The sequence below is a fragment of the Chamaea fasciata genome, unplaced genomic scaffold (assembly GCF_029207755.1).
Source record: "Chamaea fasciata isolate MVZ Bird 193981 ecotype frontalis unplaced genomic scaffold, bChaFas1.0.hap1 SCAF_3, whole genome shotgun sequence".
Taxonomy (NCBI): Eukaryota; Metazoa; Chordata; class Aves; order Passeriformes; family Sylviidae; genus Chamaea; species Chamaea fasciata.
The window spans coordinates 54,861,169-54,878,267 of record NW_027094088.1 but is presented as its reverse complement, the minus strand read 5'-3'; the positions used below and the strand labels follow the sequence as shown (position 1 = coordinate 54,878,267).

General features: G+C 39.9%; 1 protein-coding gene across 1 annotated transcript in view; it reads right to left on the bottom strand.

Moving 5' to 3' along the window:
* Nucleotides 1–17,099, bottom strand: part of CNKSR3 (CNKSR family member 3) — a 53,493-nt gene that overhangs the window by 23,480 nt on the left and 12,914 nt on the right. Inside the window, exon 2 of the mRNA XM_066179061.1 lies at nucleotides 2,686–2,849. Coding sequence (XP_066035158.1) covers nucleotides 2,686–2,849 — 164 coding nt within the window. The remainder of the gene's footprint in view (nucleotides 1–2,685; nucleotides 2,850–17,099) is intronic.

Genomic DNA, 17,099 nt, shown 5'->3' with positions numbered 1-17,099 from the left:
AGTGAAAATATTTGCATAGTTTCTTGCTTGCATTTTATATTCATTAGGTCCTTAAAAGCTTGTTTTCTGTCCCTGCTTTTATAGTTTGAAAACCAAAGTTATGTTTGTTCCCTCCTCCCCCAAATACTTCAATCAACAAAGAAATGTGACCTTTCCTCCATCCTTTCCCCCCCCAGCCCCCACCAAGCAGTAGTGTCAACAAAAAGTTGAAAAACTCAAGTTGATTTTTTTTCCCCTCTTCAAAGGGAATTCAGGTCCTTTGATATAACCTCTAAATTTCTCAAATAAGTCCTCAACACCTGTTCAGAAAACTATTAGACCAGTTCAAGAGCAACAGAAATGCGTTTATCCCAGACTACACTCTACTGCTGACTCTTGAAGATGCTGCATATGCAGCCACTGCTATGAGGACATGAGGGAACACTGCTTCATCACCAAAGCTGCAGAGAAAGATGCATTAATTTCCTTTTCACACCAGAAACTTCCAGACATATTTTTAGCCCAGTGCTGCCAAATAGAACTTAACGCCTAGAAAAACTAAATTAAAAAATCAGGTTCATTTGGTGTCCTTTCTCCAGGCAAGGACTATGTTCACATTCTATTAAGTGACTGATCTACTGAGGCTGGAACAAAGGTCGGTATGGTGAATGCTTGAAAAGGGATACTCCAGGAGAAAGATGTTCCAAAGAGAGCTTCTTCACTGTCTTTAGAGCCACATGTGTTCCTGTGGAGTAAGGCAACCAAAGCATCTGAAGGAAACTCAGGTGGCAAACTGCCAAGGCAAAACTAGATAAAAAGGGAAATTCTTCTTGGGAACTCCAGGACTGGGAAACCACCAAAACCCCCTCTCAGCCTTTCTCCACCAAGAATGACAACCTTTCAAAGAGTGACATCAGGCTGGCCCAGCCAATATCACATTTCCACAGTGTGAGCTGACAGCTTAGTGGGGGTGGCAGTGGGGTCAAAAAAGAGATAACAAAAAAGAAAAAAAAGATTAAAAAAAAAAAAAATTCAAAAATAGTTCCTTTCTTTAAGGCCCAAGAGTTGGGGAAGTGTCAGCAGATGTACAAAACATCCACTAAACAATAAACATTCCCACTTTCAAAGAACTAATGCAGGTGGAATCAGGAAATCTCTCGCAGAAAAAGAAGAAACAACAACAACAACAAATTAGTTGTCACTAGCATTTAGTGTCCCCTTGGAAACAAAGATCAGTGGTGATTTTATGCAGTTCCAAAAACTCAAGGGAACAGGCATCAAGAAGGTGGCAAAGGGCATACTGAAAACACAAGAATTCTTCCTGCACCTCTTAAAAAGGGAACAAGCACATTTCAGCTGTAATATGCAATACCTGTCTAATGCATTAACTTGATCTGCATTTCACAAAGGATTTCCAGAAATGGGTCTGAGGTCAAAACTTTTGTCTACAAAGGAAATTAGAAGGAAATTGTAGGAGATAAAACACAGCTTTAGGTTCTGGCAGTTGTCCAGCTTTGTTCACTTTATTCTAATATTTTTAAGAGAATAAAAAAGTGCCTTTGGGGAGTGCCACATAGATTACTTCATCAGAACTCAGAACCATATACAGCCCACACTACTCACACACCAGACCCCTGCACTTGCCCAACAAGCTCCTTCCCACACCATGAGCTGCTTTTTCAGTCTAGTTACATTCTTTTATTAGGTTTTCATGTTAATGTTAATTTTTTGGTAGCTCAAATACCTAAAGGAAATAAAATGTCTTTCAAGTATAAGAGTAACTCTTTGAGAAACATTTTAGATCGTTTGAAGAGATTTCATTAAACATGATTCTTTCAGTACAATTTGCTCCAGGTTGTGGAGTAGGAGCACTCCCTGTAACACCTCTCGGCAGCAAATAAAGCACGTATCACACAGGCAATAAAGACTCTCCATTTTCAGAAGCATATTCTCGCTGCTGCAAGTCTTGCCTAATGTAGGGAAGACAGGCCACTGCTGGCCAAGGAATCATCAGGCAGGCTTTCCCACCCTCCTCCCTGATGTAATTATATATACCTCTGGTGCTCATTACACTGCACTACATTAAACAGGCCTTGAAGACTGTGACCAAACTATGGCTTTTAAATAAAGCCAGCCCTAGTAAAACAATCAAAAATATATTTATTCTTTTCAGAGTATGTTTGTTTTCAAAGTATCTGCAGTTATATATCAGGAGCAGGATAAAAGAAACAGCTTAAGTTCTGAGTTCAATGAAGGGTTCAAGCTAGACTGAAACTGAGGTGGCTAAACATCCCTCATATCAAGAATTAATTTTTCTTCACTTCCTAGGGTTGCTACAGAATTACCCTAAACCCATTTCAACTGATGTGAGGAACTTCTAGCACCTGTCATTTCAATAGTGTGTCTTCTGTCTTCAAAGACAAACTGTTCGCTAACAGGAGCCACAAGATCTAACAATGTCACTCAGACAACTTCTTCCTTTGGAAGTGCAACCAAATGAATTGAAGTTACCTCTTACCAGGAAAAAGAGAGCTATTAATACAAAACTTGCAAGCACTAAACAAATTCTTACGTTTTTCTTTTATCATGATGTGTAACAGAAAGCAAGAGACACGGGTATTCTGGTTTTGTCAATCTTGCTTCAGTTATTCACCCAAAAAAGCCCTTTAAGAAATTCTTTGCATATCTGTTCACAACTTAACTAACCAGGGCACACAGGAGATCCACAGCCTCTAGAACCAGTTCTTGGTGTCCAATCCGTGTGATACCCAAGTCTTCAAGGTCCTGGTGAGAAATCTGTAGCAGTTGTTCACCATTTATCTTCTCCCGCTCAAATTTATGGACATACTGCTGCAGGCAATCATCCAGGCCTGCCAAAACACAAAAGAGAGACAAGGGGACATCAGAAACAAACAAACAACCCCCCCCCCCCAAAAAAAAAGGAAAAAAAAAGGACCTTGCAAAAGGCAGAAATTTTAAGTTCATTTAATATACAACACAAAATTATGAAAGAAACTTGCAGTGTGACTGAGGTTGTACCACGGGAGAGCAGAAATAGAGTGCAGAAGTGATGGTGATCTTTAGGTCACCTAAGTCAATGCACAACCTGCCCAGTCTTTGTGGATCAAGCTCAGCCGGTAAAAATGTGCCTTTGTTGTCTGCACAAGCAAAGTGACCAAGGTACATCAGGGTAACCCAAACCCTGAGGGGCATTTATAGCAACAACAAAAAAATAACAACGGTCAAAAAAAAAAAAAACCCAAAACAAAACAAAACAAAAAACCAAACCAACAAACAAAAAAAACCCAAGAACAAAGATCTTGCCTAAAGCCGGTTAAACAAGCAAAGAAACAAAAGCATAAAATTATGAGAAGGAAAATGAAAAATAAACCAAAAAACACAAAGCCAAAGGAATCAAAAGGATGTTTGGTTCAAGACTCATTATTACCCTGATTTATAAGAGCCTGCAGTTTCCTGAAGCAGCCATTGCTTCCCCTTTTTAAGGATCAACAACACACACCAGTAAGAAATATAATTCATTTTTCTACCTACAAGAATTTTTAAAACAGTTTAGACTATTTTGTCCCAGCAATATCCCCCAAATCCTCACTTTAAACTGTGATTCTGTGATCCTGTTCTCTGCAGTTGGTTTTCCCAAGTGATTACAGAAAGCATTTCTGGTTTTCATCTCATTTTACTCTAAGCTTCATGTGTTAATCCTGTTTCCTTGAGTATTCTTCTCATTTCCTCTGCTGTTTAAAAGCCTGTGAGCAGCAACAATCTGGGGGGGAATTTGGATGGATGTGTTATTTTAAAAATGTTTCAGCGCTCCTGTAACTCTGCTCCCCTTCAATATTTTGGCTAGAGCAAAAGGAACAGACCCAATTATGTCTGTTTCGCAGGAATACACTACATTCATTGAAAACAGATGACACGAGCAAAAATTCAAATAACACATTTACATTTTCGTATGGTTCACAACAGCTACATTGTTTCACCGTTCCTTTTTTTAAAAAAGGTTAAACCTTCACTTGAGTAAAGGATGTTTATGCACAATGCTGGTTCAAAAGGAAACCATTGAGATGGACAGGATATGGAACGCAGCAGATGAGGAACACGAACAGCATCCTGAACTACAGAGAAATGAGAGCCAAAAGACTAGCACTCCGTTCCACTCACGGAGCTGCAGCAACAGCCTGGAAAATAAGCACTCCCAGTGTACTTTATCACCATGAAAACACTTGACACAGATCATGAAGGGGGTTTGAGGAGTCACATGGAACATATTCACATCCAAACAGCAGCACGAGCAGCCACTGCTTCCTCACAGTGCCTGCTCCCAGCAGGTGTGCAGAGGATGGGCTCCCAAAGGCACAGGCTGACTAAACACACACCACTCACCTTTCCAAGTTAATGAGGACAGACACCTCTTTACGTGACACGGGCAAGCTTAATTATTAGAGTAAATCAACATCTGGATGAACAAGCTCGACTCCTCCCTGTGCAGAGCTACCAGTGCACACAGCTTGATTTTTGCGCATAATTATGAATGGGGAAACCCACATGCAAGACTAGCAGAGTCTCCCAGAGCTACAGTTGTTCAGGGTTGCATTCTTGTTCCTTCCCATATGTCAGCAAAGCTGCACAAATTTTGAAAATTGAGCCCACTGTTCTCTTTCCCACAGGCACCAAACTCCCCCTTAGGCTATACAAACTCTTTTCCCAGGAAAAATAAGTTAAAAAAATAACTGGCCTTCATTGTTTAACAATTTGTTTTTTCAAACAAATTCACAAGCAAGGCTGACATACAGTGTACATATTTGGCATTCCCAATTTTTATTGCTGCCTCACAGACCACTGTTTCCCATCATTTGCTTTTGTAAGTCCACAGTTTCCATTACAAACTACACAAACACCTGAAATAAAACACTTCATTCAGCATGCAGTTTAGGTTTTATTTTTTTAAGTTTTTTTTTGCAGTTTGGTGTTTGCCTACTATTCTTTCTAGAACTATGTTCTATGCTAAAACATGGAGACTCAAACATATATATCGTCCCCAAGAAATAACGGTGGCTTTCAGTTTACCTGTGCTTTTTTTAACTCATGGTTGCCCATTCTTGAAGGTCTAGTAAAACTTGAAGGGTTACTTTTAAATTTTTTTTTTTTAACTCAAGAGCCCTTAAAAACAGTACTTTTATAATCACACTGTAGGACTATATTTTACAAAATAAGATATTACAACATTACACAAATGTTGACTCAAAATAGCCAACATAGTGGCACAACTGCTCAGCTAGACACATATTTAAGATTAAATGACCAAAACTATGCAAAGCAGGAAGTGAAGACAGACCCGTAAAATCATATATTGGTAGATAGTTTAAAATGAGTTTACCAACATTAGGAACACTGTTATTATTATTTTTACTAAGAAACCTAGGGGGAAATAATAAACATTTTAATTGAGGTTGCAACCACATTTTATAGCCTATAATTTAAATTTCCATTATACGAATGTTTAATCATATGCAAATCAAAAACATCATGTGCAAACCATATTTCCAAGAGCGACGGGAGAAGGGAAGAAGAACGACTCATAACTTAATTCAATAAATTTTAGTAATATTTAAGCAAAGTTTTTAAATCAGCATTGAAATGTCACTAGTAGTCTAAATGAACTATTCATTCTTCCCTTCTTCCAAATATCTATATTCTTTCCACGTGTTTTCTCCATAAACTTCAAAGCCTTGTGGGGAGACTTGGTATTACTGATTGCAATGTCTGGATATTGCTGAAGAATTTAGATTAACTAAAAACTATAAAAAGCAAGTCTACATTACTTAGATAATTTCTTACATTACTTAGAAAGATACTTTCTTGCATGCCAGGTCATTTTCAACAGTGCAATACGGGCAGGTTCAAGCAAGAACCTGTTTTTCAAAAAAAATACAATTAAGACTGACATTGAAAAAAGGTATCTATACTTATATCCTTTGTCCACTGAAGAGCCTTTCTCAAAGCTATTCTATTCATTTTAGGCTCAAAGTGTGTTTACAAAGCATTTGTCTCAATCATGTGTGTGAAGTCTTTATATTATTTCTTGCGCATACAACAAAACCATGCACAAAAGAATGTTCTTTCTATTTACATAATTGTTAGAGAATGAGGAAAGGTAGAAATAAAAATAGCAGTTGCAGAATATTATTCAAGTTTTAGAACACTAGCAGCACAGTGAGAGGGGGAAAGTGAGAGAGACAGACTAATACAGTAACATACAGGTTGTTATGCGTGTTGTGAAAACCTTTCTGTCGAACAGCAGGGTAATTTGAACAGAACTCCCCCCCAAATTTTGGCAGGTGTAGAGATGTGCAATAGATCCTAAGAACTGTCTGGACTTTTCTGTCTAAAATAACCACCACGCAAAGCACCCCTGAAGACATTCAATACCTTGCATTCATGCAAAAACATTAGGACAGAGCTTACGCCTAAGGATTTGCGCTGATACCAATCTCAGTCTGTTTCCACAATTAAGGAAGTTATTTTGTATAAGAATTGAAGGGAAGAGAGAAGCAACTCCGAGGGAGTTAAGGGTGAGGCTTGGGTCCAAGCTACAACTATCGGTTTTCTATTCAGAGAGAATTAACATTTCTATAGTTGAGAGATGTCAGCCATCGAGCAGTGGCATACCTGACTCCTCAAAAACTGGAGAGGTTTGTTTTGTGAGCAGAGTCGTCAAGCAGTTTCACGCTTTTCGATCAACTTCTCCGTTGGACACTAGCAAACAATTCACCTACCATAAAGCAACAATTAACTAATCTATTACAGGCACAGCTGACTCCTCACCTCTTTTTTCCTCCCTCACTCCTTTTCTTGTGATACCACAGTCAACACAGAGTCTGTATGCTCCGACATAGCAGAGCAGAGGTGGCAGAGCAAAGCAGAGGAGATAGATAGGGCAAGGGAATGAGGAAGGCACGGGGAAGGGAAGATGGAATTGTGATAGGGATTGCTTCCCGTACATTCAAGAACTTGAACAAATTCTCAGAACAGCTCATAAAATGCCACAAGTTGACACCAGGATACGGGAGGAGCACAAGCCACTTGAACAGAGGAAGAACTCAGAAGTACCAAACCTTTTCCTTCACCTAGCAGGAACACGGGGATCATCGCTCACTGCCTCAAGGAAACAAAGTATTATTATGATCAGTTCTCTCCTCTGTTGGGCGGGTCCAACAAGCAGGCAGCACCCGGCATCTCAGGGCAGAACCAAGGCTCAACTACAACCCTCATCCCATTAAGTGGCTCCCTGGGACCCCGGGCAGCCGGTTAGGATAACACTGCCTTTGATCACCTTAAAACTGACCTTCTCACCTAAAAAAGTCACTCTTATTCTGGTCTCCTCTTCAGGGTCTATATAGTTGACGCTTTCAGTATCCAAAGATTCCCTGCACACATCAATTTCACCCCTCCCGAGCCTTGAAAGATAATCAGCTCCATGAAAATCCTTGGCATACCTCACGGTATGTGCCATTATACTGTCATTTACATTCCACATCATTTTATAACAGTTACTGTGATAGCTTCCTCCCATCATTTCCTCTATTTCCATGACTCGAACAGATTAATCACAGATAAAGCAAGAGGGAATCAAGGCAGCAAATGAACACTAGAAAGAAAAAATAACTACTTCATAAGCAGGTGAACCAGCACCTGAGAAGGCAAATGAAAACAAGGAAAAAGGGTCTGCGACGAAGCTGAAAGCTGAAAGCTGAAGCAGCTCAGTAGGACAGATACAGGGTGAAAAGAAATAAGAAAAGTTCAAGGAGAAGCAAATAAATACATGGTTTTCTTTAATATAGAACTCAGTGGGAACGTTTTACACAGTAACATCACAGATGCCATTCTCCTGCAGTATAACAAACAGAACCGGGGATGACTTTAACAGAGGAATTCAAGGTTCTTTAAAAGGAGGATAAAAAATTAAATCTAGAGCAGTCAGTAGAAACTTGTTTCACTAATATTTGAGCCTAGGTAAGAACTGACTTCTTAGGATCCACATGCCTGATTGTTAGCTGGCATCAATGTTTTCACATTAATCTTTCCAAAAGTTTCCAAAACAAAAGTTTAGTCGTCAATTACTGTGAGACACTTTCGGGGCCAGAAAAGAGCTCAAAGCTCTTAGTTCTCCAAGAAAACGCCCTCAAGAGATGTTTGTACTATTGTCTAGCACAAATGTGAAAAAATTTGCTCATTACACTTTTTACTCTCATGTAATTTCACAATTAGTCATAACACTGTCACCATCTGAAGTATCAATCACTTAAAACAAAACAACACAAAGAGCAAGAGTTGCTTATTATGACCCTGGAAAAAAATCTCCTGCCTAACCAGATTGTTTATAAAGTAAGTTCTCATGCAAGCAACTCTTCTATGGTTTTGTCTGAGCACCTGCATCCTGATGAAGCAGGCACAAAGTGCTGCCTCACCAGGCACTGGGTACAGCTTTGGTGAGGACAGGCATTGCCAAGAGCAGCCAGAATGGTACAGCAGTTTCTTGTCAGTCTCCCCCATCACACAGGGATAGTACCAGATAAATTGCTGGGCTCTGCCTGCCAGCCTGAATGCAAAGGGCAGCTCTCTCATTAAGGTCACAGCAGGACAGGGGGAAATGGTGAAGCCTTCAACCTCAATAATGAGTGCTTTACTGTCCCCGATGTAATCCCCCCGACTGACAGTTGCACAGAAGGGCTTTTGCAACGTGTTTCTATTTCCAGTATTTTCAACTAATATATTTAGCCTGGAAAAACAGGCTCCATACTCATACATTCATGTTACCTCAAAATAAATCCATTCATTCCATTCAAATCCATCCATAAATCCCTTAGGTTTTTTTGTTGGGTTTTTTTTTTTTTTTTACACTAAACTGAAAGCTTTTCTTTGTAATAAAAGAACTGGTGGGTGAATTTGGGTTGTTAGCTACCCTGACCAGAAGGGAAGGAGAGACTATACTATGTTTAACCTTTAGTTGCTCAGTATAGATACAATCTCAGCCAGACAGGCCTTGTGTTATGCTACACTCTTTATCAGTCCACCCTACAAAGCCACTGATTGCAACCATTCTGGCAGCGCCTATGCCTTGGTCCAGACAGTAAATCTGAGGACAACTCTAAGCTTTAGCACTTCACAATCATGAAGCAGGTTCAGGAAGAGCCAAAATAGCCTGCTGAACCCTTCCAGTACTCCAGAAGTTTTATAAGGCAAGACTTCTCTCCACAAAAGCCAGAAAAACTTACTCAAATTTTCCTCGAAAAATATTTTCAGGAAACTAAGCAGGGATGGAATAAGTTTTACAGAAGAAAATACTTTGGGGAGAAGGACATGATAAAGGCCCGTAAAGCCAAAAGTAGCCAGAAAGAACACGGATGGATTGCTCATCATCTCTTCCAACGCAGGAATCAGAGTGTGAAGCAAGCATATAACAGGTCCAAACAAGTAATAAAGGAGTGATTGTGATTCTTCACACAGCAGTATGCAACTAATGTTCAACATCCATACACAGGTTCAGGGAAAGGTGAAGAGTTTCATGAAAGGAAGTGCCGCAGAAGTCAAGCCTAACACTGACAAACCCAAAAAGAGATGGTTTAAGGCTTGAGGAAGCCTACAATAGGAAATATGTGTCATTGTTCCGCTTACAGTGCAAACATTCTGCACAGGACACTTAGCTAGACAGCAGAGAACACAAGACTATCACAGCTGGGCCATACACCTTGCCAAAAAGATGGCAGCTTCCCTTTTAATTACTTTTAGAACCATAGAATGGCTTGGGTTGGAAGGGACCTTAAAGACCAACTATTTCCACATACCTCCCTGCACACCCCCAGAATGGGCAGGGACACCTTCCACTAGACCAGGTGGCTCAAAGTCCCATCCAACCTGGCACTGAACATTTCCAGGGATGGGGCACCCACAGCTTCTCTGGGAAACCTGTTCCAGTGCTTCACCACTCTCACAGTGAGGGTGAGTTCCTGTTCTAAGACTTAAGAAAAATGTCTCTCTTCACTCATTAAAGCTACTCTGGGTTTTAATATTTTCTGTAATAGTGACACAAGATTTTCCCCAAAAGGCGAAACTCTATGTAGAGTAATTGGAGTTGGGGAGGTAGAGGAGAAGAAAAAGCTATACACTAATACTGAACTGTGATATCAATTTAAGCCAAAGATAGAACTAAAGCTTTTACAGACCGGTTAAAAAAAATACAGGAAAATTTACCCTAGTAATATTAGGAAATAGATCACAGTGAGTCACATGAATCACACAGCTGCTCTCATGGGTTTAGTAATCCAGCTTGAGATATTAACATCAAATGGAAAATTGCTAGAGTGAATTAATTTATAAATTGTACCTTTTGTTGACAATGAGTGAACTTGCATCAGAAATTCAAAAAGAGATTTGACATGGAGAAATGGTAGTGTACAATAAACAGTGATAAAGGCAATTCTGTAATAGCTGAGAAGTTAATGGTATTTAATCCCAAAATTTCAACTAAAACTCAAAGTAGAGTTGACATTTCTTTCTTTTTAATAGCTCCTTTTCAGATAATTCATTTAAAAAAATGGGGTGAGGAAAGAAACTTATTTCTAACCTTTTCCATAGAGGAGGTCCTTATTATGACATAGCTTTAAGACTTCAAATTAAACGCAAAATCAAAATGTAATGTTACAGAAAAGTGAGTTGTGATGGCATGTCACATATCTAGAAAAAAAGGAAGAGGAAAAACACAACTGGAATACAGCATAACGTCATACAGGTTTAACCAAAAAAAGTTCTTTTTATGAAAGAGATACAAGCATGAAGACAGTAGGTCAAACACACTTCACTACACTGAAAAATAGATCACTGTGCCAGAACCAGAGAGAAAGAAACTAAAGTGGGCTATACCAGGAATAATATATATATATATATGTTTTATTACATTCCCACCAATTTGAAGGCAGGTATCAGAATACACATGCAGTGACGCTTTTCACCAGCAGAACTAGATTGGGTATCTGTGCAAAGCTGTGGGGTCCTAGGCCACAACCCCATGTGGCTTTGGTGCCATCAGGCTCACTGGTATCACCCACTTCCCTAAGAGACTGACTCATCTGTGAATATTCAGCCATTAAGTATCATTTGGCTTCAAGAGGTGAAATTTTCACTCTCCTGGGAAAGAGAGGGAAGAGGTGAGACACCCCCTTGTTCAGGAGTTACCACTCAGCCCCAGGCAGTCAGACTCCACAGTGCTACCCCAAGTAACACATCCTGGGGGGGAAAAAAAAAAAATGGGTCTCCAAGAAAGAACAGGAACCACAGACAAGGGTTCATACTCAAACACCCAACAGCATGATATCTTGCTGCCAGCATTTCAGCTGTAACTCTTTGCTAATCCCAGCCTCCATCAGGAAAAGGACTCATGACCAGAGAAAGATGAGGGATGAAAAAAGAAGAGAACTGATGCACACTATTTTTTCCTGATGATCTTGGTGTATGTTCTGTATGCATTAGGGATGAAGTTCCATATGATGCAGTAGCTTCACACAGAGCAACACTCCCGCTTTAGTTATCTCTTTTAAGAATCAACTGCATCACTCACTGACCAGCTACATTCCGCAAAATCAATCCTTCCATGCTTTAACAGATTTTGTTTGGCACGTTACAAGATTGAGATGGAAGCAGAGCATACCCATATGTTCTGTACAGACAGACCTGGCACTCTTAGTTTCAACAGAACACAAAGTGAAAGCCAACACTCAGCAAATGCATGCAAACACATCATTAAAATAGAGAACACACCTGCTTTAGGCAGACAAGCCCAAATAGCTTCCTAGCTAATGCCACAGGATGTCTTCAGGGACACTTCTGACAACATCCTCCCCCACTTCACAGTAAAAACAATATCCTCCTTGTGGCAAGGTGCAACTTGTATTCACCTGCTGGGTACAGCACAAGTAAGGCAATATGAACCAAATACAATGGCAGTAAGCTGTGAGTGTAATGAGGTCCTTTTATTTGGGCAGCATTTGTTGCTCCAGTATTATTTAAGAACTACTATAAACTCCAAACTGAAACAAGAAAACATCTTTTTTTTCCCAATGTACTACTACATGCAAAGGTGTGCCTATTGTCTGTCGGTTGCATTTAAAACAGTGGTAGTTAAATGGGTTTAGAATGGCTCTCAACTGACACACAAGCACTTCAGTCAGTATGACCCAGGTCTTGCTATTCTTTCTCACCCTGATTTTTTCCCATCACATCTAGCATCCAACTTATACCCCCCCAAAAAATATTTTAAACCCACAGAGACTGGAACAGCACATTGTGGCAGACTACTGCAATGCCAGAAAAAAATGCACATTTTAATAAAAAATAAGGGGGGTTTAAACAAAAAAAGATTGTTCATGAACTAATTCATGCAAACTTTTGATAGCCATCATGCCCAGTGAACCAAACCTAGTGTTTGTCACAACCTAATACAATCATTTTGCTGGTGAAGACATGACTGACAGTGTCAGCAAATACAGAGCTTTTAGCACAGTAGGATAATCACTTGGTGTGACTTCACAGTTGCATACATTATGTGAGGCAAGAAAGACAACCAAATAAACACCTGTACTGAGAGAGATGCAACAGGAGTTTAAAAACTGCCAGCTACAGCCTAAAGAATTCTCTTCTTTAGTGGGTTGTAACCGATATGGTGAATAAACAAAAGATGCTGCTTAAACAGTGCATCACCAGAAGTGAATACTTTATTACATTACATCAGCATACAGCAGCTTCATTAATTTCACACATGCACTGAATGTAGAACTGTTCCACATACATCAGAATATATTAGTATGTCCTATAGACTGATAGTGACACAACACACCATTCTCACGTACTGTGCCAAAACTCTTACAATGAAACTTTCACCAAAGTTTCAATCTGGGGAATCTGTTTCATCCTGGGTTTGAAAACCACACTCCTCTTGGATACACACGAGTTGTTTCCCAACAACTCAAAAAACCACTAAGTCTTTCTCCAGCAGAAAAAAAAAGTAAGCGGTAAAATCAAAAGCAAAAAGTGGAGAAAACCAGATGACTCAAGTATTCATTTTTCTCAGCCCACTAAGGCTGTTTTTTCACACTAAGTACGCTTTAAGACATGCTGGCCAAGACATTTTAAATTGTACTCAAACAGGACCCTGCAACTCCTACAGCCACGGTAGACCTGTTCACCTAAAAACTATTTTGCTTCATTGATGCAAATAACAGCTCTGCCTATGCAAAGTAAGGCTTTGGCAAGAATGAAAGCACAGTAGTATCTGGCCATTGAAAGCTGCAGTTGAGAAAAATCTACAAACAAGGCCTTTGTCCCTCCCTCCATACAGTGCTTGGCTTTATAAGGAATCAATCCCCTCCACCATGTGTTGCCTCCTGTACAGAGCATACAGGATGACTGCTGCAGAAGCAAAGCACCCATGGGCATACCACAGCATTTGTCCCCTTCTGCAGCTAGGTGGGAGGACAATTGCCATTTCAGCTTCAGGCTGCTCCAGCACCCTGACTCACTCTCTTAGCAAGGAGACCTCATGCAGGAGGACAACACAACCTCAAAAGATTCACAGGATCCCAGGTAGCACAAAGAGATGTACAGCTGGTTACTGCCAACTCACTTTTAGCAAAATCTGAGGTAAAGCTCCCACACAGCACCAAAGAGGCTTGTCCCAGCCATGTAACATCAACATGTTGCAAGCAGAAGGCAAGACGCGACGATGTCTGTGCCTCGACTACTGCAATAGGACTTTAGAAGCTCAGCAGCAGCTTCAGCCAGCGTAATGGGCTGCAAATTGGAAAAACACAGAGGAGGACACAACCCAGCCTGCCATCTCTGCTGTGGAGTTACTGCCAAACACAAGGGCAGAAAGATGCAGGGGGTGGGGGACAGACAGCAGAAAAATGGCACAACTATGACCAGGAGACCTCCTCTATCTGAGACCTGACCGGTGCACTCTGAGACCCCCCCACACGCTCCTCACCAGACAGGCTGCAGACCCCACTTAGAGACGTGTTATTTCCTCACACCCATTAACAGCTCCAAAGAGAAGCCCAAAAGAAATCTTACTGCTGCTACTAACAGATACAGATGTTTTCACTAAATCAATGCAACCACAGAGGAAATACATTTCCCAGAATTTTCCAGCTCACACAACTATGCTGAATTTGTTGCGTGGTTTCTTTTTAATACCACTATTCTAACACACACATTTTACAGGACCATTTTTTACTCTAAATAAGTCTTTAAAACACTGCAATTTTGCTTGCAGAAGTATAATAGCACTGAACATAAAATAGCTCCAATATTAGCTATGGAGTCATTCACAAAATTACAAGAACCAGATTATTTTGTTTTGTGTTTTTTTGTTTAAGGGAAACAATTTAATTTTGTTTTATTGTTTGAATACATATTGTGGAATACATATTGCAGAGTACATATTGCAGCTTAATCCATAGCAGGAATAGGAAATTGTTTCAGTCTCCAGAGGCAAAAACTCTAGAAGCTGTGGAAATTACGGAATTTGGACTCAGTCTGTAGTTCATGATGTATGGCTAAAGACCACCTCTTTAGTCTCATTCTTCCCACTGTCTGTCTCATTCCTCTCTCCAACACTCCTGGTCCCCTTCTTTCTCACTTCTGCATCACAGAACAGTTGGAAGGCACCTCGGTGGGGTCTCCTGATCCAGCCTCCCTGCACCTGCACCATACTACCTGCCCCTTGTCAGAAAACCTTCCAGGTCCAAAGCAGAAGTGAGGAAAACTACAGGTGATGAGGGGGTCTCATGATGTGCTCTGGCTGTATCTGAGCACATTCTGGGAGGCATTCCAGGGCACCAGAGAAATGCTGCAAATAACATTACCCATCCCTGGCACACTAGTGTACCACCTGGCAGCAAGTGACACCACACAAGCCACAGGTTAAGGCATGGCTTTGGGGAATTATAGGCACCATACAGGGAGGAAACCAGCGGCAGGACTGCACTTGGCACCACGGATTTAAGGAATATAAGACTCTTTAATAATTGACAGGACATTGGACAAAAGACAGTGATTGCTACAAAAGAGAGGACAGTGAGGAATACAGTGTGGTATAGGACATAAGGGTTGCACTGCTTGTAAAAAAAAAAAAAAAAAACAAACAACAACAACAACAACAAAAATTTAACTCCTTACAAAAGGGTATGTCCTTTGGAAGGTTTCACTCCAACCCTCCCATCTTCTCAATCCAGTTTTCCAAGCAGCAGACATATGAAGCTAAACTTACAAAAAGTCAGCTTCTTACTATTTTACTTTTCTGGTTTACCTAACTTCATTATTACAACAAAGTAATAAAAGTTACTAAAAAGTAATTCACAACCAAATTCAAACAAGTTTCACAGGAGCAGACATAAGAACACTCGTGGACAACTTAGTCTTTTCCCTTATAGAGTCTTGGAATTTCAATTGTAAGGTTAATGCATTCACAATAACAAGCCATTTACACCAGCACCATCACAAAGTGAAACTTCAAGGTGTCAAAAATTCAAAAGTGTCTGAAAGAGGAAGTGTTTCTGCTTCACAGAGAGGTAACCTCAGGAGAAGAGCTACCTGTATTTCCACCTATATAATCTTTCACCTACTGACTCTTCAAAGCAGTGCTTTTTCAGTTCATTATTTTCATGCATTTAATTATTCTCTTTGTCTATATGGCACCACTGAATTCTTATGAATAATCAATGTTTCCTCATTCTCAGATTTTTCTGAGCCACTACACAGTTGGGCGGGGTTTCTTTTGTTTTGTATTATTTTGTGTGAGTTTTTTGTTTGGTTTTTCTTATTTTAAGAACAATGTTACATTTAGAGCTTGTTTTAGCAAAATATCATTTTCTCTGTAGGTTACTTTTTTATGAGGGATGGCTTTCATACCAACTAATTATTAAAGTTTAAAAAAAACCAAACATCATTCCCATGCTTATGTCAGTTAACACAAACTCAACAGCTGAAAGAACATGAACTGGTAGATAAAGGAAACCCTTACAAGAGGCACAAACTGGCAGATACCTCTCAAAACCCTCAAGCCATTCAATGGAGAAAATGTGCCACCCCAGTGGCTGATCTGATCCACCTTATTTCTCCTGCAACCTAAAAACTATTCTCTATTTCAGTTATGCCAAATTCACATCAGCCACTTTACTGCTGTATAGTAACCAAAGGGAAGGATTTTCTAAATAATTGGATTTTAAATAAGGCTGGATGGATCGGATAACATTTTTGAAAGTGGTACATAACCACTTAACAGCCTCTCTTCCAAGAGATTATTAAGTGGACAATCTCCCCTTAAAGCTTTGAGTTCTGTATTTGCAAAACAGATGCATGAAGGGATGAAAATCCCATAAATGGTTTGTGTTTGTAATGTCTGACACAATTTAGTTGCTTGGGAGCACCCTGAGGTGTGAATGAGCGCACGCGGAAGATTTCATGAAACCTTTCACAATAAGGCCCTGATGCTGAACCTATAATATTACTTTAAATGCCAAAAATAACCTACTGTCATCCTGCTGCATTAAACAGGTGGAAAACAGGCTAGAAACATACAGATGGATACAGATGTGGTCCCAAAAAAATGGCTGCAATAATTTTTACACCTGTTTTTTTAACGCCGTATACTCCCCTCCCCAATTTCTGTTCTTAGGGTCACCTAGACATTTTCTTATTTTTCTCCTACTTACTGCTGCACTTACATTTCAAATAGCATTACTCTCAAAGAAACACATCAAGCATTCTCTTTAGTGCTCAGATTTTTTGGCAAATCAGTGCTACGAATATAAGTAATGAGAAGCAGCAAACGCAAGGTTACGTGTGAAACCGAGTGTCTTGTAGGTGACTAACATTATACTTGAAGAATGGGGCAGAAAGAAGAGTAAGTTATATTTCATAAGCATTGTAAAATTTTAAATGCTTTTCTTGTCCCTGAAATACTGATTTGGAAGAAGCCAGGACACTTATTCCTAACATTTACATTGTTTTTTAAAAATGTTATCTGATGGGCATAAGGGCTGTTTGAA